The 24485-nt window shown below is 36.6% G+C and overlaps 1 protein-coding gene across 1 annotated transcript in view; it reads left to right on the top strand.

Moving 5' to 3' along the window:
* SUCLG2 (succinate-CoA ligase GDP-forming subunit beta) overlaps window positions 1–24485 on the top strand; it is a 132438-nt gene that overhangs the window by 35386 nt on the left and 72567 nt on the right. Inside the window, exons 3-4 of the mRNA XM_082321422.1 lie at window positions 23584–23683; window positions 23812–23902. Coding sequence (XP_082177548.1) covers window positions 23584–23683; window positions 23812–23902 — 191 coding nt within the window. The remainder of the gene's footprint in view (window positions 1–23583; window positions 23684–23811; window positions 23903–24485) is intronic.

Genomic DNA, 24485 nt, shown 5'->3' with positions numbered 1-24485 from the left:
ATCGCGCTTCTTTACATGGTATAAACCCTCAGCAGGAGACATGTTTGAGGTATTAATTTTGAAATAATGTTTTTTAGTTAGAAACTTGAAATGAGATGACAAAGCTTCTGAGACTGATGGGTCTGCATTATGTAGTGCTGCGTCTTCTACGTGATCAGTCTGTCAGTATGTAATCCCGTGTATAAAGGTGTCAAAAACGTAATTGACACTTATGTCTGTAAAATGTGGGGGGTGTAGTTTTTATTTTAAACTTTTTAATGGCAGTACTGGTAGCAAAATCATGTTGAATTGAATTAATAGAAAAATCTAAGAGCAGAGTAATGACAGTCTAGAGTTGATCATAGTTTATAATTAGCCCCTTTTTGTAGGGTGTCTTAGGTCCTACTAGCAAAACTCTTTCATATGGTTAGGAGTTTTGTAGTACTTCCTTTGAAGAAATATATAATCTGTTCCCTCCCCCATACTGTGGACATTTTTATGCTTGAACCTGATTTTATTTGAGGCTGCCGTTTCATCTGCAAAGGGGACAAATATGACATTAGCTCTGGTTACCTCCTTGCTGCTCCTAGGTATATGGAGAGACCTTTCATTTTGTAGTCAGGCCCCAGACGACTGGCATGATAAAAAACAGGAGGATGCGGGCTAGATTTAGAGAGAGGAAAACTGAAAAACTTTACAAACAGTGAAGTTTTGAGTATTGATACGTTCCTTCAAATTAAGTTAAACTTACTCTGAAAAAAACAGCTCTTACTCAGATGCTTTTGTTCAACTGAACTCTGAATTATTGCTCCATCTTTTACCATTTCTTTTGTTGAGTGTTTAAGACAACAATTCTGGTTATTGCCCTACTTTGATACTGTTGTAATCTCCCTGATCTCTACTAGTATCCCCCAGGTGAAGCAGAGTACAGCAGGAGGGTACTATTGTTAGATATCCACTTTCTGTATATACTTCCATCGAGGAAGCTGCATTTTTTTAATCTGTCAATTGTTTCTGTTAAATTTGTTATACCTTTTGTCTTTATGGAATAGGTGGTGGTTTAGGATAGACTGTGATTGATGTATAAGGATATTAGCTTGTACATCTGCTATAAAAGCACATGGTTTTGAACCAAGCTAGAAATCTCTCACAGCTGGCCTTTCAACTTGTACAAAGCTCAGAGAATACACAGCATACAGCACCCATACCATGATTCCCTTCCCCTTTCCTCCCTTCCCTTTTCCTCCCTCGGCCTCCTCCAGTCTATTAAGTTATCTTAACTGGTATTTTGCAAAGGTTAGTATGACTTCCAAGAGCTTGTTTTATCTTTAAAGATGGCAGCAATTTACAAGCTGATATTCTGAATCCATCAGCAGTTGAGAAGTATGATCATAAGAGGCTCTGATTATTTTTTTTTTTTTAGAGATAATCTCTACCTAAAATGGTAGAGCAGTTTTTGAAGCTGAGGATGTTCTGACATTTCGTTAATCTGCTACTTCATGTTTGAGAAAGTGCTGTGAATTTAAAATATGTTTATCTACATTTCTTCAAATATTTGCAGTTTAAGAAAAGTAAAATATTTCAAGATACTTATGAATATGAAATGTGTCTTTGTAACGCTACTGGATTCAATTGGGAGATACTATCCGACTTCCTGCATCACAGGATATTTTAAATGAGGCTTTAACCCTTGAGAATGTCATCACAAAAAACTTTTAGTGAGAGTCATGTTCAGGTTAGTTCCAGAAGTTAGCTATGCTCTTATTTTAAGTGATTTTTGTTTTGTTAAGAAAAATCTGAAGTTGACAGTTTTACCTATATGTGGTATACTCTACCCTGTCCTACAGTTAAAGTCAGCTATTGTTTCTTGCGTCATTGTGAAGGAGAACATTTTTCTTGCACCTCCCCTGGGCTTAGTTGGACTGCTCACCTGAGTAAGATAAATAGGGCCAAACTTCAGGCTATAAATCTTAAATATATTTATTGTTCTAAATGCTTAAGAACAGCCCCAGGATTTTTGCAGAAAGAGGAAAGAAAGGCAGCTATGAAAAGTTTACTGTATAAATAGTTAACAATATAAAGTCACTGGGAAGATTCACCATTACTGCACTGCGCTTCCCTCTACTCCCTGCCAAGTCTTATCCCTCTGTTCCTCCAGTTATTCATCTGTGTATTTTAGTAGTAGCTTTCCTAATCTTACTCTGTGTGAGTATTGTGCTCCACTGAAGATTGTTGTCATAACAATGCTGGTACTGCGTCTGCATGTCCAACACCCCCTCTTGTTCTTGTTAGCACAGACAAATCTTTTACACAGGTTTTTGTTTTAGCCCATTAAATGTTCAGTGAGGTTGATTTTCTTACTGGCCTTTCCACATCTTACCTTTGGTATAATACAGCTTTTGTTTTGGATATGTTGGATAAAAGTGGAACAAGAGAGACTTGAGGCTGATTACTGCCAATGTAACTACCTTAGAAAAAGTTGTTCTTATAAAATTTTTCTCCCTATAAGTAAGGCTTATGTTTCATGCCACAAAATAATCTGCCATTTAAATATGGTGATTAACATGTGCTATAAATAACTTGCTTATTTTTATCTTTTGAGTGACATTCCTATTTGAAGTGCATATGCAGATAGTATTTACTTAATTATTTCTTTGATCCATGAGGAGCTAAGTTAGATGCTTAAAGATGCTTTTGTACTAAAAAGTTGTTCCACGATTTTGAGATGAAAAAATTTCATGTATTTTCATATTTTATGTTGTTGGTTTCCAAAATGAGACTCCTGGGTCTTTTGCGTTTATTCAGCTTTGTGTCTGTTTTCACAATTTTAATGTTATGGATTCCGATTTATGGCTATTTTTCACATTGAGTTTTTGACATTTATAGTATCCTGTAAATAGTGATATGTATGCACTTCCATAGACTGTAGTAAGCATTCCTTCAGAAAACTCTAGGCTGATGAAGAAATGAAATAAACCAGTAAACTTAAATACTAGAAACAGATTTTTAAGGGCTAAGGTTCAGAGGTAATTTTAAAGGACTTGCGTATCACCGAAGATATTTATCTGATGTGCTACTTGTCAGTTGTGCAGAAAGGAATGCAATTAGTGCAGTTAACAGCAGGTAGGGCAATGTTAATTATACATTCTCTTGTCTTTCTGTGAATTGTATTAGCTATGTAGATCCCTCTTCTTTTGCATCTTACTAGGTAAATTATACCACAAGAGACTTTCTGGGAGTTAACTTGACCATTATTTACACAGGTGTAATTTATACTGCCTCAAATATAAGTTCTGAACTTGATCTCAAAGTGAGAAGGTTGGAATGGAAGAGATGGTGGAAGCATGAGCAAAACACAAAAATTTTGCCTTTTAAAGAAAAATTGCCCTATTCTATACCTGACACTTCAATAAAACCTGGAACTATTTTCTGCAGAGTAGAAAAAAGTAGTAATCTACTGTAGCATTCTTTTCAGCAGTTGCCTCTTCTAATTTGTAAAGCAGGCAGACACAATTAATTGACTCGGTGCAGGAGCTGAGAAGTGGGTTTTCTGATGTGGTAAAGCAACTTGCTGACCTTAAGTTAATGAAATATTAACCAGTTCTTAAGAGTTGTCAGGATGTCAGAGAGAGCATCTGTGTTTGAGGATTCATAGGAGGGGCCATTGGGATGGTGCTTAGGTCACGTATTTGTCATTTAAATAGCAGACTAGCTGAACTTACAAACTTTCAGCTGGACCATGGTTATAAGGCTGGTGTACAGATGTGATCATCTGCTGCTGACAAGTTCAACACAGATTTGATTCACAGTCCTGTTCATCTGAAGCTGAGAAGTTGCTGAATGACACCGTGCATAAAGAATGTGAACATTTGAGATGTAGTTGCTCGCCTGTTATGTCAGTCCCTTTATAGGTTCAACATGGGTTCAAAACACTTAAATCGGCTACACGTTCTTTTTTTTTTTTTGCAAACACAGTTGCTGCTTATTCCAATTCCCAGAAAAAATCCCTTTATATGTGAGTAATTGAGAAAGCTGCAAATTCCACAGTTTGATACAACTGCTCACTCATTCTGATGTTTAGACTGTGCAATTTCATTAAAATATGTAGAATTCAAGTTCCAAGCATAATACCTACCTGCAAAGTCCCCACAGAGCTCATCTTGCAGTAAGCCTAAATGAAACAGCTTTGCTGATTTCAACATCATATTGAGATGCATCTTTCCCTGCAAATGCTGACTGCCAAACCAAAAGCTAATGCCTCTCTATTGCTTTTTCACTCATTTTTCTACGCTAATTTGATGTTACAAAACCTGAAAAACATGAAATCTAACTGTAATGTATACAGTTGTATCTTTGCTGCTAAGGTAGTGATTGGAGCTTGAGATATAAATGCTAAGCTGTTAAAACTGGTGAGTTGGGTGTTTATATTCCCTCAGAGGACTAGGAAAGGTCGACACAGGACAGGCTACTGTATTGAGAAAGGCAAGTAGGCTTCTAAATCAGTTTAGCACTACTAATAATTTAGACTTGTGCCATGTGCCTAGTGTATGTTAGTGTATGTAGTGTTCTCTGCCTTTGAACCAGCTAAAAAGTGCCTTATTGGATACCAGAATTTGGTTGTCTTATGTATCCTTCCTCCTCTTTGCGAGTTCTAAAAAGGTAATCATATATCTTAAGGAGAATCACAGTTTATATATTCCTTGGATTTAAATTTATCAGTGGTTGGCCTCATTACAGACTGTTCAGTCGTAATTATACAGAATTTGGTATGCTATCTAGCAAACTGTTCTGAATAAAAGCCTATATGACAAATCAAATGCTGAATTGATTCAAATGAAATGCTTGGGCGAAGCTGTGTAAGCCTTTCCAAGTTTACAGAAGAAGAGAGATTAGAAAGACTGGAGCAATCCAGGGAAGCACTGGAAAGCCTGCAATAGGCAGGAGGTTCTTGTGCTTGTAAGTAGGCATTTGTGAGGGTGTGTGTCCTCAGCTTTTCTGTGAGGTTCAAGAGCAGCTCAGCAGTTTGTAAGCTCAGCTTGCTTCAGGGACTTAATAAGAATTTCTGCAGATAACACAGGAAATTTGGAGGCCACGAGTACCAAAAATACCTGTAGGTGTTAGGGAACTCTTGTTTTCTGGCAATATCAACACTTTGAAATGCAAGTTGTGACCACAATTGAAGAAATTAATAATTAAATTCAATAATTTTGGTCACACAGTGGGTTAAAATGTGTATTTAATGATAATTAGCCTATTAGGGCACACAATATTTGTCATTCAATGATTAACTATAATATTCAAATAAGAGGATAAATGGCATTATCACCTGTGAAAGATGTCACTGCATGGTCAGCATGAGGAGACTTCAAAACTTTTAAGTTGCAAAGTTTATCTTTGAGAATTATGTGAAAGCATGAAATGGAATTTAATTTATTTTGTTCTAGAAGTCATGGCTTTCTCTGGTGACTCAAGATTGCTCTTAAAAGGTACTGTATCTTCAGGTAGTCTTCAGTGAGACATGGGCAAATCTCATAGCATTTGAGATTTGCACAGCTGTTCTGTTGGTTTTACTTGCATTTTATTAGTACAGTGTAACAGTGAGTAAAATCAGGAGCTTTTTTTACTATCTCGTGCTTCTCACTGTGACCGTGTAGCCCTATAATATGGTATTGCTATTGCCAGCAACAGGCCATAAGCTTTGTACAGCTTGCAGAGCCTCAGGATTGAGGCTTGTCAGACTTCTGCTGTCACTTTTCTTGACCTGCTTGCAACTCTGATTTACTTGGTTTAGCTCTAACAGAATTTTTTCTAGCTGACCAGGTATCTGTGGCTAATTTCATTTACTTTTGTTTGTCTTTGTACAATGCCATAGAAATGAGGAAATAGTTGTCTGACAATTTTAACTGCATTATTATTGAAACTTTTTCACGTATAGGTATTCTTTCTTGTTCTATAATAAGTAAATCTGGAATAAAAATATTTTTTATTAGGTTGTTAAGATTATGGTTATATTTACAATCTATTCTTGGCTTTATACGTATCTAAATACGTAAGCTGTGCTTTCTCTTTGCCCATAAACAAGGTTTTGAGCGTAACATTGCTAGTAGCATAGGTTTACTCAAACACGTAACAAGTATGACTGCTGCTTCCCTGAAGCTCAGTTTCTGTAACTCTAGAAGGTTTGTGAGGTGCCTGTGCTCCTCTGCAGGAGGCCAACATTTTGGATTTTTAAACACCCCCCCCCCCCCCCTTTTTGTCTTATGAAAGCACAGTCAGTACACCGAAGGTGTTCCCCACTTGAAAATATTCTTTTACAAGAACAAAAAGACAGTTTCTTTTGTATGTAAAGAAAGAAATAGGCTTATTTGTGGGAGTGAAGGATCTTAAATAAAATATTGTCCTTTTTCTACTTTAGTTCAACTGGGAAAATCAATTTTTGGTTCTTCAACTGCAAAGAAAGATCAAAAGGAAAAACTGACAACCTAAACAAAGGGCAAGGTGATGTGGGCTGCTTGCCCTCCTATTCCCTGGTGTGCTTCATGCAGGCACTTTCCCAAGCAGCATACATTTCCAGAAGAATCAAGGGGTTTGTCTTTTTTTTTTTCTTCGTCTGAATCAATGGTGTTGGGAGTAAAAGTGACCTGAATATAAAAGTCAAAACATACTAATTTATATTAATTTTGTGGAGTTCTTTGGTGCTAATATAGGCAACAGTTCTCAGATGTGTCAGGTTCTTCATTGCAGAATACTTATGTTTTAAAGAATTGTCATTGATTTTACTTCTCTAGAAGTGGCCAAAGCTGTCAGGTTTTTTTAAGCACGTTATGTAATGCTTTAATTATGTAAGAGAAAAAACATTCAGTCCCATGTACAGTGAGAGTACTTTTATTCTTGCTTAAATGCCTTCCAGGATACATATTTGAATCTTCATATAAAAACTAATTTCAGTCACTGTGGAGGGAAACTTTATGGAGATTTTCTGCTTTGTATTGAATCATATTTTTACCTTTAATAAAACGTGATTTATTCTTATAGGCTCATATTTACAAGAGGAGGAGATTAAAGTGTCAGCAGGAAAAACAGAAGGGAGGAGTGTGAAAACTTTCTTTAAAACACACAAACAAAAAACCACCCCAAACTGAAAAACAAATTGGAAGACCTTTTACAAAGTATATTTGTTATTTTCTGCATAAATGTAAAAAGTTGAAAATAATTACAAAAATGTTTGACTTCAATGTATTTCCACTTTTTGGAGAGAATTATTGTGTAGCCATCACTTTTGTAACCATACTAAATGCTAATTCAATGGATAGTATAAGAAAGAAACAGGCTGCTTCTGACTCGAGGTGCATCTTTGCAGGAAAATATTTTTGTATGTATCTTTTGTATCAGTATGTTCGGGTCTTTACCCATGCAGGCAGAATGCATTTACATTTAGGACTCTCTACTTCGGCGTGTCTTGGCGTGGTAGAGATGCAAATAACTATCTACAGAATGCTCATTTCAAATACAGATGGTCTGAAGTTTCAAAAACATCAATTGTAGCTGGCAGCTCTGGGATATTTTGGAGAGTCTAGCGTTTTCAGGGAAGGGTACTCTGCACTGTAGCATTTGAAAAACAGAACCTTCAGAAAATGCTTCCAAATGATTGTCACAAATGACTAGTGATTTATAAAGTTTAGGCCTGTAATTTTTGATCAAGAGTTCCTCAAGCACTGAGAAGCTCCAAGACTACCTCCTTGTGTCAATGAAATCTTTGAAAGCAGATCCACTGATTTTGGACCTTAAATTTGGGTACCTGTGTAATAGCTTTGCAAGGCTGATGTCAATATTACCTAAGCAATAAAAATCTGGCTACGTGTTTGATCTATATAGATTTTGAGCCACTTCAAACTATTTCTAGTTTGTTTATTGTGGAGTTAAATCTTAAATTCTGATGACAAATAGTTTTCTGAATTAGGTGAGTGGTAAGAAGCCGCTAGAAAAATGATGATAGTAGTAACGAAGTGTGCCTGCTTTTCTAACTGTGCCCATTTGCAAGTGTTTTCTTTCTTTGTCTGTTTGCTTAATTGATTGTGTAACAGGATAGTTCCTGGGAGATGTCGACAGAAAACTGCCAACTCCACCCGCTCAGTCTGCGATGTCAGAGAAGTGGCATTGTGGTACTTTATCACTTCACTACTTGGGCAGCAGAGCAGAAGTTCACTGTAGCTCTCTGCTGAAAGTAATCCGCACTTAATTTTAGATTATATTTGTTGTTCTGTTTCTTCTTTTATTAGGCTAGGACAGTTGAGAGCTTTAGGAAAAGTTTATTGCATGGAGCACACATGACTAATATGGGTGGCCAAGGTCACAGCCTCAAATGTCTTGTTCTCTCTATCAACACCTTTTCTGCACTGCTGGCTGAAGCTTTTCTCTAGAGCTGCACTGTACAGAGCTATGAAACAACCCACTCCTAGGGGAAATTATTTTGCAAGATGGTTCAGGTTCATCACTGATATTCTTCTCTTGCTGCCAGGTCCCTTGTCTCCGCAGTTTTCCTAGGTTACAAGCACATTGACAGTGCTTTGCCCTGGAGATGGTGGACCTTTATGTTTCATTCTGTCTTCTGGTTTGGCCTTTTGGGATATCGTACAGGCTGCCTTGAAGGGTGGAGCATTTCATTTTACCTGGGTCATTGTTCTGTGACATACTAGGGTTTTGTTTAAATCTGTTTGCCTTCTAATAACGTTCTCTATGCTGAAAACCCAGGAAATTGTTGATATTTCAACTTTGCTGCAGACTGCAAGTGAGTAGGACCTAACCTCAATTTAGTTGCCGCTGCTTAAAAGTTCCTTTAGGAAACGCAGACTTGGTTCTGCAAAAGTCAGCTGAGGTAATGTCAGAAAAGCAGTTTGGTGTTAGTCAATTGAAAGAAAAGACATGGTTGTAGATGTTCAGTTTCAGATCAGTGGTAATAAAGTAAAAGAAAATTATTGTGTATGTTATCTGATTTCATTTCTCATGTATCCAATATGTTTGGCTTTAAAACTGTAGTCCAGAGGCTGTGCATCTGATTTACTTTGAAGAAAAATCTATTGATATCAGAACAGCTACGTTTGTGGTGAATTTGTCTTCCCTTGTGAAATAATAGGAATTTGTATATATAAAGAAGAAAAAAAATAGATTGTGTTAAAAAAAGGTGCCAAAAAAGAAAATAAGGAACAGTTTAGATTCTTCTGGATGTGTTTAGGACACATGCTAGAGATAATGTTTCTTGGGGGAAAAAAATGGAAAATGATGAGTATGGTTGATAATTACTTTTGTATCCTTAATTTAAATGAAATCAATGATTGCTCTTAGAAATGTCATTTTGGGATAAATGACTCTACACCCAGACATACAATTTTAGTTGCAGTGTTTTGTCAGTAATTTAGCAGGTAAAATGCCGTCTTTCAGTATTTGTTGGGAGTTAAAACATTGATGAGGTTTATAATGTCACTAATATACAAAAAGAAACCTTTATGCTCCTTTTAGTTAACATTTGGGTTTTTTAAGGTATAATATTTTTTTATTTTTACTGTGGAATTGTTAAAAGTCAACCACTGGAATTGTGTTATGCTTTTATGCTTGGGACCGTATTAACAACCAAAAAGAGCGTTGCTGATTCTGGCTATGCACTGTAAGCAGACAGTACAGGATTTGAATTCTTTTCCCTCTATCCCCAGCCAGATAACTCATTACAGTATGACTCTTAAGAGAAAAGTAGAAAGGTATATGTCTAGGGTGAATCAGATCATAGATTCAAGTCTTAAAATTACCTTGTAGGATGCACACTTTCCCATGGTTTTATTGGATAGGTAAACCTTGAAATATGAAATGCAGTTGTTTCTTTGTATAGCCTTAATCAGCTAATTAGTTACAGGCCTCTCCAGATCTTCAGGAAATACTTAAATCTATCCCCTGTTAATTGATGAACATGTGCACTTATGTGCGGTTACTTAGAAAATTGTTGTCTTCTTTCAGACTTCATCTATTTTCTCTAGAAAAATACGGTATTTTAGTTTAAATACCCAGAGAACTTTTAAAAGCAATTCTGAAAGGCAAAATAGACAAATGGTTACGACTATCTTTGAGGTAGTATATCCTGCTGAATGGTTGTAGCTCTTTTCTTATGAGGAAGCATCCATGGAGAGTTGTTTTGCACCCAGGTTGCTGCCAAATATTTTCTATTATTGTGTGTCACGTCCTAACTTAGATTGAATCATGTAGACCATGCTGCAGGTTCTTGAAAATCTAAAGCAAGTGCCCAATGGAATACCAAGGACAGAAAATGCAAGCAGCAGACTGTGTGAGTTGATTCACCCCCTAATGTGGATGTACGCTGTGATTGCACCAACTGAGATATAGATATATATATATGTGTGTGTATATATATATTTCCAGGAAGAAAGATTCCAGTGCCAGGGCTCACTTTCTTCTGTCTCCAACAATGTACCTACAAGATTGGTGATTTAAGCCAGATTGACTTTAATATAGAATTTCAGGTATTCATAGTAACAGGAAGATCCACACATTGCTCAATAACAGGAAAGCTTTTTACAACAGGAACACCCCATTTCTTACGCTGTGACATACTGTCTAGACGTCTGTATGGATTTGACATTGCCCCTTTATGACTGAGCAGTAAGATACAGGAGTAACTATGTCTGGCTTGCTGCAGATTGGTGAGATATGTTAGACTTACTTGTAATATTGTGGAAGTGTAGATTTTGGGAGAAGATCGTTACACTGGGAAACAATGTTGTTGAGCATTCTGTTCTCTTTTAATAGCTAAATTTATAAGGTGTGTATATATATGCACACACGCACACATATATATTATTTTGTAATATGTATCTTAATAGTCAGACCTGTGAAATCCTTGGGTATGTATCCTTCGTGATAAGCTTTTAGGTTATATTAGCACTAACTGAGGTTACAGACCTGACACTAATTGAATATTTCTGTATTTATTTATGCAAACAACAGTCAAATTGAGCTCTTTTTTAATTAAAACAAAACAAAACAAAAAAAACAAGAGAGCAATTTTTTTCCCCCTTTTTTGTCCCTTCACTCACCGTAATTTTTATGTTCTGTAATTTGAAGCATGTATATTCCACTTTAAGTTTTTAGATTAATGAAATCTTTATGCTGGTAGACCTGCATATATGTGTGCATGTATAGAAGTAGTACATAGATGTTAGGGGGGAAAAATATTTCTGTGAATATGAATTTGAAAGGATGTTAGATATTTTTTCTCTTTGGCTTATCTTCAGTATAGCCTCAAAACGTCTTCCCACAAAAGATGAATTTGACAAAATCGCACTCTTGAGAATTGACAGAGACGATGGTATACAGTATTTTTGAGTGCAAGAATTCTGCAGATTTAAAGATAGGTATATTTTGAAAGGGATACTGTCCCCATGACTTCAAAATAGTCCATTGGTGCCTAACTTTATAATATATTTTCTTCCTAATGCTTTTTGTTTAGCAAAATCTCTTGTTAATATTATCCCCAGGAGATGTGCAGGTGATAAGTGTCATTTATATTGTGAGTGAATATCGCTTTCCAGGTACCCAAGGCCAGTGTGTGCTCTGCATGTCTGGATTCTACTGCCAGACAATCAAACACCTCTGCCCATCAGTTTGACTTAGAGCAGTGGGCAGTAGTAAAAGCAGTTACCCAAGGTGCTTCTAAGGAAACTTCTCCCCTTATGTATGCTTTATTCCAAAAAAGTTCTGACGAGGCAGGTAGCCCTGTTATTTCTGTTTTACAATAAGAGACTTTAAGAGTTTATCTAACTTCAAGTACTCAGGAGGGACTCCTGGGTCTAATTGCTCTACAATCAGCACATGTGCAAGGCATCATAAAGGGCAGGAAGGAAGGACGTGGCTGTCCGGGGATCATTTAGACCAGCGGTTTCCTTTACTTGGGGTAGAACAGTTTCTCAACTGCAGTTGCATGCCTGTTTTGGATAGTGTGAATTCTTACTTGCTGAAAAATGACAAGGTCCTATAGTAAGTTTACAGGCTCCCAGATCCCAGTCCAGTCTCTGACACATGGACATGGTTTCTCTGACTAGCGGGGCTCTGCAGAACTTATGGCTGGGTGGGAACAAAACTGTTAACAAATCCAGGCAGTAGGTAAAGGTGAAGAGTATCAGAATCATGACACAAATGGCACTACGCAGATCTTCATATAAACTGTCATTATGAAGCTCCAGTTTCAGAAGAAGGATCTTAATTATGATCTTTGAGGCGCACCCTGTGATTAATTGTAACATCCAGGGGCTGGCACGGAGCAGAAATGAGTGAATGAGGAAAAGGCTGGGGAAGTGTTTGGAGCTTCCTGGACATCTGTAGACATTCCAAAGCTTAATTTCCTTCATGTCATTGCAACCATATGTATTTTTATGGGGTTTTTTTAGTGCCTAAAGATTAGAAAATAACTTTTAATTGTTATTTATGAAGCACCATATGGCTCTCTGTAATTTTGGCTTCTTATGGAATGAGGAAAATGAAACTAATTGGAAATCACACTCAGAAATCTATTATTAAGTTAATAGAGCTAACAGCTTGTCCAGTGTCCTCACACAGAGCACATTGTAGCTGCATATAATAACAAGCAACTCCTTATAAATCCGCAAAGAAAACTAAGGGGCAAAGAGAGGCCGAGACAAGAAGAGAAGCTGCTTACATTGGTGCAGCGCATGGTCATGAATGGTTCAGCTAACAAGCTACTGGTTAAAATCAAGGATACAACATGTATTTTGACAACTGCTTTATAGTGTGGTCTAAATCATTAATATTTTTTTCTAGGTTCTTGAATTAAAGGCTCATCTGAGGGGATAAAAGGCTTTTGTCCCTTTTTTTACTTTAATTTTCCTGCATAATGCTAAGCAAGTAGAAACTTGTTTGGTCCACCCAACTAAGTTCTTGCAAGATGTATCTCTTTTGTGGCTTATGTTCAATGAGTACTGGTAACAATTTAAACCTCAATTTTTTTTTTCTCTTAACCTCTTCTAACATGCAGTGAGTCTTCAGAGCTGAATCTGTGAAGTTTGCATTATCTTGCTTCCACCAAACAGTCAAAATTGAAGACTTCTAATACAATAGTATTAAAAAGAAGAAATCACCAAGATGAAAGACTGTAAAAATTACCAAGCTATGAAAAGCACAGTGTGACTTTTTTTTTTTCTTTTCTTATCTGGAACATTCCCTAAATTGCCTTTCTTCACTGTTTTTTGAAAAGTGTCTGCAGATGGTGTGATATTAAGAAAAATATCACAGAACAAAAAAGCAATCTAGAAAAAATATCTAAAGGAAGTTATTTTTCTTAGAAGACTAATTAATATAGACAGGGATGTGTTGTTAGGGATGCATTCTGAATGGTTTTATGTTGAATGTCTTGGCGTACTGCATGCATGTGAAGGAATTGTATAGGTTGGATAAGTTCATGAAGCTGTAAAAAGAACATCGTTCAGGTTATAAAGATTTGATGCTTGATCTTTTAACAAATTTTTTTTTGGCTTTCAATCTAAATTCACCACTGTATCATTGATCAGTGAGATGTCTTTTTTATGCAATAATTAAGTCTGAAATATTGAATTAAATATTAACCGATTCTTATAATGGGTCTTCTCTTAGCCTTTTTCCAACATTAGATTATTTTGGCAATTGCTTCTATTTCATGTATTGGATGAGTAAATAAAAATAAGAGGAGGATGATAGTAAATCCTCTCCCTTGTTAGTTGTGCTTAGTGTATTACTGGTATTATCTGACATTAAGTTATAAACAGTTGTGCTTACCACAGATGAAACTTCATCTGCCTACAGTAGTTAATTTTTAGCAGTGGCCAGAGGGCTAAAATATTTCTTTTTGTACTGCTTAATGGAGTAGGGTTTTTTATGAAATGAAAAGCTAGATACCATGAAAACTAATATCAGTAATCCTTAGAAGGATTTTAAGCAAACTGTGCAGGAAAATACGTGGAGGAATAAATATGCTTATTATTCTGGTTGCAGTGTTTCTATGTTTTAAATAGATATTTCTCCATTTATTTTTGTATTCCATTGTCTCGTGTCATCTTTAAACCTTTACGTGGTGGGCTTTGTCTGTTTCAAACTTGGATAACTCTGTTTTCTAGATCTGGAGCTCTGGAAATGAATGAGCTTTTGCCCAGAAGTCTCCAATTAGTTAACCTCTACTTGACAGGAATGAAACATCAGAACCAATTCAGATAGTTTTCCTCTTCTTGGTTTTTCACTTCAGTCTGGATGGAATTCATTGCTACTCCAGATGGCCAGAGCCATACCTGTTCATCACTTAAGTCCCACTTACATCTGCAGAAGAACTTAAATGTCACATAGCCTTGTGCAAGCACTCTGCCCAGCCTCTCTGTTACCAGATTTTACTTCTCCATCTGGATTTTACACCTGCTATCAGGTGTCTGTTAGAAGCTATGCTGGAAAAAGATTATTTCTTTAAAATGAGATAGTGTTTATTTTCATTGTGGAGTCTGATATTCTTTTCTTCTTCAAAAAGAAAATACCTCAGTAAATGAGAGTGTATTGGAGTGGTAAATACTGTGGTCTTAAAAATGTCCTCTTTTAAGTATGTAATTCCTATCCATAAGTAGTTCTTTGGAATGTGCAGAAGGTAAGGCGGGGGGGAGTGTTGTTGCTGGTCATTGGTTTTTTGGTTGGGTTTTTTTGTGGGGAGGGAGTTGGGGGTTTTGGGTTTTTTTTGGTGGGGAGTAGCAAATTGGTGTAACTTTTTATTCTTAGTTCAAAATCAGAGCCAGGAATCAAGGGTATATGTAGAATAGCAGCTCCAAAGTAGTGCTTTCCAACTTGCTTTTTAGAGATCGAACACTACTGAGGCAGGCATAAATTCTTGTATGTGATCATTTTCCCATCCAGATGTTTCCCAGATAATGACCAGTCTAGCATGATTTTTTTCAGATGCTCAATAAATTATTTCAGCAATACAGTGAAAACTTTGTATTTAATTCCACCACATAAGCTGGATAATGAATCGGACTACTGGAGGACTTTTTGATACTACTGGGCTTGATTCAGATCAAAATACTGCCAGATTTGCTATTCTTTCGCATGTTTCTAGTTTTGGTGTGGACTGATTTATTTATGGTCTGAACAGCAAAATGTGTGGTATCTAATGCAGCCTTACACAATGAAACAAAGTAAGGGATATAAGGCAAAGAGGTAGAGCAGAATTGTTTGATGGTAACTATCTCCGGGAGGGAAATGTTAATTTTGCTAAAAATGTAAATTTTCAGCTAAGAGCTGTTCAGTATTTTCATTGCTTTGGGTAAAAATGCAAAGTGTGGAAGAGCTTTAGGGTTGGAGCTTCATTAAGAAATTCTTCATGAAACATGTCAAAGCCCCACTCAGGGAAATATTTATGCATGCACTCAAATGCCAAGCTGTCATTATTGTATGCTTAAAATTAAGCAGATAACTACCTGTTTGATGAAAAGCATCAGTATTGTGTCACTGTAAATTATCGTAAAGAGGAGAAATGACCACTGCTGATGTGATGTCGAGTACTATGGAAGCAGGGAGGTCTCCTGAGGCTGGGCGGTGCATGCACATGTTAAGCTATCAGGTCCGTTTGTCGTGGTATTTACAAGGCAGTAAGAGATGATGAAACCCTTTTGAAGGGACTTACTCCTGCCTTAGTATTGGCAAACTTGCAGAAATTGGATCTAAAGCTGCTCCGCCCTCAGATGCCTTCCTTTAGCACGTGGCCTCTTTCTCGTGCCTTTGAAGGCTGTTGATTGTCTGCCCAGCCACCAGCGTGTGATGCACTCCAAATTTCTTTTAGCTTTGCCCTCCGTTTTAATGCTTATTTTTTAAGGATCTTGCTGGGCTTAGCAGGCCTGTCTGTAAAGACTGTGCTCAGCAAAGGGCTAATTATCAAGTCTGTACTTGAATGGGGTTCAACTGCCACGTATATTACATTATGAATTTGTTAACACTTCTTAAGTAATGGTGGTAACGTTGCAGTTGTCTTTACTCTCTGCATATTTACTTGCTTTTTTTACCATGTGAATTTCCTGGTTTCTTGCTTAGGTTTCTTATTTTGTGCTCCATGTTTGAAAATATCTTCTACTATAACAACTCTTTTATACTTAAAAGTGAATTATGAAAAAACTAATGTGTGTTCCCCAGTTTTTATATTTTCTACACTGTGTACAATTTTTTCAAAATCATCTCTGCAGTTCAATAATGGATGAAAGAAGTAGAATCAGTTCGAGAAGACTATTTGTCTTTTGTGCCTTATACATAATCACAAAGAATGAAATTTTGAAAGCGTTCCAGGAAAACAGGTGTGTGTATTGTTGCAGCTAGGGGAGAGAACAGTGTTTGTTCTTAATGACTGCTTGACTTCAACACTACAGATTGCATAAAACCTGTTCTCTGAATTGCATTAAAACAAATAATGTTATGGTATTCAGTCAAGAATTTAGGACACAGTTGAACTGCCTAAGTCTGCTAACTTTAAAATATGTTTTATTAAAAAAAAAAAAGTTTGCAGGATGTTTTGGCAAGGAAAACTTGAAATCCCTGTAAGCGTTAAAAGGTAAAGATGCAAAGAAAACTGACAGTATATTCATTTCACTATAACTTTTTTGTTGTAGTTTAGGAAAAAGGGAAGGGTGAGGATAAATGACTTGCTAAAAATTGGGTAAAATGTTGAATTTTTAAATGACAATGGTTTTTAGAAAGCAAGTTTTGTGATGTTTCTATGTATTTTATATTTATAAGGAAAGTGGGTACATTCCAAGTCTACTACACATGATTTTGCATGCCCACATTTCTCAGTGCATAATAGATTATCCTGAGAAGCTTCCATGGTGGTGTCAGGTAAAAGGGATCACAACTAATACACGAGGAAAAGTATTCTTTGCTTGCTTTTGCAGTCTCTTAAAGTGAAATCATCAGCAGAGGAGAAAAATAGTATTGACTTGGGCATATTGTAAAGAATGTTATGAAGTCTAAAAGTTGCAAGAATGAAACTGGTGGATATAATGATGGAAGAACACTATATCAGTTTGCATGAGTTTTTCCATTTTGTTCAGTATTTACTATGCAACGTGGTGCAGGATGCCAGGTTGCCATTGCGGGTTACAGAAAGTGGCCTTCTCTGTTTTACCCATAGAATGGATATTGCCTGAGAGCTGGCAGAAAAAGCTTTTGCTCACTTCTCAGTAGACTTCGGTGCTCGTCCACCAAATGAAGAACTTGTTCCCCTCCTGACTGAGTTTTCAAACCATGCCTCCTCTTGAGTTTGTAAGCAAATATGACAAATAGTAGTTTTTCTAAACCCTGTGTCTATTACAGAGGAAATCTACGTGAAAAATAATGAGAACTCAGGTTGAAAAGACAAACTGTTAAAGGCTGGAAAATATCAGAAATAAGATATCCCATGGAGTTTTAAACAAGCATGTACAATGAACAATTTTAATGTGAGAACTATTTTTTTGGATCCCTGCCTTAATGTACGTATTTTTCCATGCATTATAGTGGTGCTGCTGGATCTAGTGGGGCTCCGTTTGCTGTATAAGTAATTTATCAGGTTTAACTTAAATGTAGGACGTGTGAATACTTGATTACTTTTACTCTGAGAAGGTTTAAGAGTGCAATATTAAGAGTGAGCTTTAGCTTAGCTGATTTTATCTAGCTTTAAAATTTTTATCACCGGTGAAGTGTGTAGGTAATGGTTATGAAAGCAATTAATAACAGTATGACAGAATCAAGAGACTGACTAATTTATCATTATAGATTTTAATGAGGCTTATAATCTAGCAATAAATATACAATATATTCAAAAGTATGGAGTTATAAAAAGGATGATTTATTTAACTTTAATTCTAAACTAGTCTGAAAACCAAAGGTTGTAGAAACTAGGCATGTAAGAACATAATTCTTTCTGGTATTACAGAGCAGAAGAATGAAAATAACAGAGGAAGAGAGTTTAAATTAAAGTTAAGGGGTGTGTGCGTGGGGGGAAATTAATTGTTTAACTTAATTCTAAAGACCTTTAAGCACACCAGTAGTTTTGTTGATGTGGGAGGTATCTTCTTGTTTTTGCTGTCTCCATCTGCTTACCTGGCAGAGTGTGGGAACTGTCTCAGGCGCTGCATCCCCAGAGGACACAGAAGATGGGGAGCAATGGAAGTGGTAGCAATACTTGCTCCTTGGTAAAAGCTCTCTTCAGATGTCAGAGCAAGCTTGTGTAAAGAGACCCAAATGTGAAAAGTTATTACAGCAACTTTATTATTGTATTATGTTTATTATGATCTTCCTTATAGCTTTTATTCTTCTCTCTTCTTTCTTGTGCTGAAGTAAGTACACCAGAGTGTCTCTGGACAGGAGTATTGTTAAAAAGTAATAAGCACCTGACAGGATCTTGCCTGAGCAGTATAACAGGATGGCTGAAATTTGGAAAATTAATTATAGCCAGTCTTTCCCAAAGGGAAGCTAGAAACTCAGGTGGTAGTGGTAGCATTAAAACAAGAAAGAAGCAAGCAACAACAATAGAACGGGACAGATGAGACCCCAAAAAGTAGATTTCCTTACTGTTGGATTAGCTAGAGGTAGGTAAAAAGAACCCAAACCAACCCAAACTTGACCCTCTCAGGGCTTGTAAGGGGAACCCCATGTTTTGGAAGACAAGCTCTGAGCTGCAGATACGCAGTTTGGGAGAGGTTATCTAGAACCCTTACAGGACACTTGAGCATTTGTGGTTTTGCATCAACACTGATGAGGAAACTGGAGTAGGAATGGCATGTAGGTGTTCTGGGTTTTGTTGATGTCTTTATAGTTCTTGTACTATCCAAAATGAGGTATAATTGCTGTCAGAAAATGTCTATAATATCTGCCTTGTTTTCCTCAACTTCCATGTTACAAAAGCTAAATTACAAAGCAGAGTGGGGGAGAAACCTGGCTTTGGGAAAGGAAGTCCAGAGGAGTCTTACCAGGTAAATACATTATTAGATTGGCCTCTGCCTCTTTGTAGAGGTGGAGTTTGGAGCTGGTTGCAGATTCACGTGCCCCATCTAGCTCTTTCAGGACTTTGCGAAGGGGGATGTGCTCGAAGAGTTCTGCTCATCAAGCACAGCTTAATGACTTTAGGCAAAGAAGGGTGACTAGCAAAGTTCTTGAAATTAATTAATAGCTGCCTAACCACACTGGGCTGGGGTCCTCCTGTGCGTACTGAAGGATGGAAGAGTCTCATTAACGCCTGCGGCCTTTGTGGAAATGGCTCTCATGTGTTTATAAACTCAGTGTTTATGCTCACGTTTGGGTCAGTAAGGAGACAGTGCTTCTGCAAGACGTTGATTTGGCATGTCCTCAATTTGTCTTCATCGCACTGCTCCCATGACACTGAGTTGCTTCCATCTATTTTGCAATGTGTACTAAGCTCATTACAAGAGAGAGCAGTGCATTTGCCAGCGATGCTTTGCTGCTGCTGCAGTACTTCTGGTGCTGCCGGGGTTTGGAGTCAGCCCTTCTCCTGTCATCAGTTGCCTAACACTGGGGTAAAAATACAGAAATGTGATACTGAATCAGGTTCTGCATTTTTAAAAGAGGTGCAGACGCTAATTAATGTTCACAGAGCCCCTGCAGGTAGAGAAGCTGAGCTGCTGAAAGTTGCATGGTGAGACAGAAATGTGATTAGGATTTCGCGTGAGACCTCCTCCCTTTCATTCCCATGTTCTCATTCTGTAGTGTAGGATGCCTTGCCAAAGTACTCCTGAGTACCCTCTGATAGAAAATCTTTTGTGCATAAACAGGCAGGAGTGAGGCCTATTACCATGCTGTCTTACATTGTCTCTTCTTTAGAGTAGTTTTATTTTTGATAAGCTACAGCACATTTTAACGTAATTATTAACACGCCTAATTTGCAATCACGCAGTCATATCGATAATAATGGAAAGTTGTTCACAGGTAATAAATTAGCATGCCATGTAACTAGCAGAACTATGGTTCTCAAGTATATTGTTTCATGATCAAGAATTCAGTATTTAAATATACACAGCAGTGGGCTGAGAACAAGCTGTTCATTTTTGCTGCAAGCAGTACCAGTGGACCAGAGTAATCGTAGGTCCCCAAAGCAGGACTGATTTTATTGATTTTAAATAGGCTTTCATTATAGAACTGAGCCTATTACAATTGCAAGGAGTATCATTGCCATTTGATCCACAGCGCTGACTGAAGGGAAGGAGATGTATTGTGGAATGCAATGTAGAGGGTGCTTGTCCCTTGGAGTGTTATATTCTGTTCTACCGGAACATCTGAATTTATTTAAAATAAAAGTACTTAAGGCTTTTTGCCTATGTGGTTAGATTTAATTTTTTGAGAAATGTGGTTAGACCCAGCTACAGTTGTGAAATTTTAAACTCTGAGGACTTTTCTGAGGAGTAAAGGTCTTGTTTATTTATTGGCATCTGACTTACGGACAAGCTGTATTTTGCTCCATTTTTTTAAAGGACTCTTTGGAAATGTTCATGTGTCTCTTCTTCTGTAGATTAATGTAAAAAAGACTAATATAAGATCCAGAGAATAAACTGTTAAGTCTGAGATACTAATGTATTCAAGTTATAATTAGTTAAGAACACATGCTGTTACCAGAAATGCGTCATTAATCTGCATAGAGCAGTTTGCGGCTATTTGCTGCTAAATTAGTGACACTTAAAAGCAGTCTTTTTTTGTATTGTTTTGAATAATAAAGAAAACTTTAGATCTGTGACAGAAAAAAAAAAACTATGCACACTTAAGCAGTCTGTTTTGTTATGTTGGTTTGTTTGGGTTTGGGGTTTGGTTTTGGGTTTTTTGGGTTGGTTTTTTTTTTTTTTTTATCTACACAAAGGCTTGTCAGTCAGTGGACATAAGCAGAAGTTCACTGAAGCCTTAATTACCAAATGCAGTGCTGTTGGAAATGTTGCACTCTACTTTATGGTGGTGTAAAGACATGTTGCTTTTGCTAGGTTCTCTTCAAATCCGGTATTTATAACTACACAGCCCTGCTTGAACATTTTTCCACTGTTACGACAGCAGTTTGGAAGGGTGCTAATGGAAATTAATTACAGCTTTTTGTTTTTAATGGGTTTAATATTGACTTTGCATACGCTTTTTAGATTTTTTTTTTTTTTTAAATTTATTTACATTAGAGCCCACAAGTGAAGGTGAATTACTTCATATATTCCAGCTATTGGGGTAGTCTTTTATAACATAATTTGGGAATTCAGGCAGGAGACAGCATAAAAACTTTGTGTGAGCATTTCTAGAAATTGGCTCTTTAAATAAAATGGTGATGTTAAGTAGTGAATCAACTTGGTAAGTACTGAATGATCAAGCCTAGTTACTGTAAAATAAGATCTGGCTGGTTTACTTCATTTTACAAAGCTTGGGCAAATAACTGTTGAATTAAATTGCTTCCTCTTGGTTTCCCCCAGGGCAAGAAGAACCTGCTGTACTGTGCTCTGCTGAGCTGCTGTATTGATTAGTTCTTCAGGTCTAATCTTTACATGGTTATGCTTCCTTTCTAGTGTGTTTGTTTATGGTTTTGATAGTTGTTTTCCTGAAGTTATTGTATTGCCTTGATAGTCCTCTAGTGGATTATAAAAATGTACCCATTAATTCCTTTCTCTAACTTCATTTGTTGTAGCCAAATGAAGATAATCGGCACTCGTGTAGCGTGCGGGTTAGGAGTGAGGGTCATGATCACTCACATAATTGATATCACATGTCACTGACAATCAAAACTTACATTCTCGGGATGGTTTGCACCCAAAACCAATCTAATTAAATGTTTGCAGCATCTATTAACAATACTATATTAGATTCTTTATCACAGCAGCTATTGTGATTTTAGAGTTTGCTGATGCAGGTTGGAAAGTGATTTATAGTTTTAAAAAAAAAAAATTCATCTTAATAATTTGTGTGCTTAGGAAACACTTGATATAAAACTTTTTGTTGCATTTAAATTTCCTTGTTATCTGCCTTGCAATGGCATGAATAATAGGGAGCCCAGAACATGAATATATTGGAATGCATGAAGTATTTTCAAGGAGAGTGCTTTTAAGGTTCAGAATGATGTATGCCAAATGTTACTGAATGGATAAACACGTGGAGGGATTTTGCCTTGAGAAGCTTGGAAATCAAGCATCTCTTACTACAGCGCCACTGGTAGCTGTATTGAAAATGTGTTTCTGTCTTAATACAGGAAATAGAATATTTATTTCATAATATTTATTTTATCCTAAGATCCAACTGTTTTTCTAGTTGCTGAAATTTATTATACTGGAACTTTGAAACGATGCTGTGTCAGAGCTGGTCTGCACCAAAAATTGCCACACCTCAAAACTTCTGTTTATCATCTGTAAAATATTTTTATGTAATACGAGCGTAGAAAACCTGTGTTTGTTTGAATGAAAGTATCCATATCCTCTGTGCCACTTAAACAGTAAATCTGACAATTTAATGATAAATTCTCATGTTTTCTTGCATACTTGCGTAGAATGTTGTGATTCAAGGTGTGACCTAATCCAAACATCACTGAAATCAGAGCGTTCCACAGACTTCAGAGGGAATTGACTCAATCACAAAAGGATAACAATGTTAGCCTTTTCTAGGCACCGCTTAATGATATGTTAAGTATTAGGATCTTAGACTTTGCAAAATTCCTGGCAGTATTATGATAAGTAATTCAGTATTAATAAACATCTTACAGGCACCTGGCAGGTCTTTAGGATTCAAGAAGCTGCTATGATCTTGGAGCTGCAGAGATCATGAGTGATGTTTTTAGTTTTTTGGTTTTCTTTTTTTTTTTTTTTTCTTCTTTGCACCTTTTCCCTCCCCCTGCCCATTTTACTCTGTAAGGATGTCAGGATTGCTTCTGTTTGGAACGTCGGTGTTCGTACAATTACTTTTGTCACTGTGTCTTGCTGCACTTTCTTGTTACTAAGATACTGTTACACTCACATTGCCAAAGATACAAGTGATGCCTCACAAACAGATGAACATGTTTTCACAGCTACTGCCCTTGCTCTACACTTACCTGCCCTTTGGAGATGGGGATTTCTTCTTTTAGGGCCACATCCATAGCTTTGCTTACATGTTTTCAGAGCAAGGAATGGAATTTATTTTCCTTGATGAGCATTTGTTTGTTGTACATTCAAGACAAAATACGATCTGAGTCATGATTTAAAAACAGTGCCAGAGTGTAAGCCGTCAAACTGTATGCTGGTTATATGGCTTTTTTTTTTTTTTTGTGTAGGTCATGTAGCACTAATAGCATGGTTTTGATCTAAATAATGACATATTTATTCAGCTAATAAATAGGGTGTATTTATCCTTTAACTTCCTTGAACAATTCTTTTTTGCAAGGTTGCTTTGTAAAAATGCTGAATTGACTCCTGTTTTATTGCTTGCTAGTTATGAGCAACTTCTCATTGTTTTTAAAGAGTCTAACCTGGAAATGCTTTTTAAACTTACACTAACAAGCTCGATAAATGACACATGATAGAAAAACAATGTGTTTTTCTCTTATAGAGGCAAAGGAAATTGTTCTGAAGGCACAGATTCTGGCTGGAGGGAGAGGAAAAGGTATTTTCAATAGTGGATTGAAAGGAGGAGTTCATCTAACTAAAGAGTAAGTCTTTAAAATTGAAAAAGCATAAATAAATTGCTTCTGTTATAATATTTAAGCTGTTTACAATAGCTATGTGGCTGTTTCTTTTAATATCTTTCAATAAGTTAACCTTTTTCCTTTGTTTGTAGCCCTAAGATTGTTGAACAGCTTGCTAAACAGATGATTGGGTACAATCTGTCAACAAAGCAAACTCCGAAGGATGGTGTGACAGTTAAAAAGGTAAGATTTTTGCCTCTTGAAGGTTGAGAACTGTGTTCAGCTGCAATTTTGCATTAATATGCTGGAGTGTATGACATAGATTTATTTTTTCCATTCCTTCTCCAATGCCTGATTGACTGCACCTAGTTGATGAAAGAAAAAAAAAAGTTACTTTTTCTTTCTTTGTGTGTATGTATTTTGTCTAACAGTTTCAGCATACCTAGTGATGGAAAAATAAATTCATTTGTGCTGCCTGTCTTGAAAGGAATCCTTTGTCATAGGTTCGTCCTTCGACAGATACATGCTAAATACTAGCATAACTGTATATAGCATTAACCATACATAGCATTAACTGTACATGCTTATTTGCGTTCTGCTTAGAGAAGTGATATATACATGATTACCTGTAGTACTAATATTATCCATATTTCATTCACACTCAGGTTTGGGCAACTGTTATTAAAGATAGTGACAGATGACTTTGCATAAGAGTGATCTCAATTTAAAAAAAAAAAAAGTGTCCAAAAGTAGATTCTTCCCAACTTACCGCAGTTACAGAGTAAAATGTGGTCATGTTAGTGGTTCAGCTAATATGTGGTAATTC

This window comes from Platalea leucorodia (genome assembly GCF_965183815.1).
Source record: "Platalea leucorodia genome assembly, chromosome: 9".
Lineage (NCBI taxonomy): Eukaryota > Metazoa > Chordata > Aves > Pelecaniformes > Threskiornithidae > Platalea > Platalea leucorodia.
This window is presented reverse-complemented; position numbering and strand designations above follow the sequence as displayed.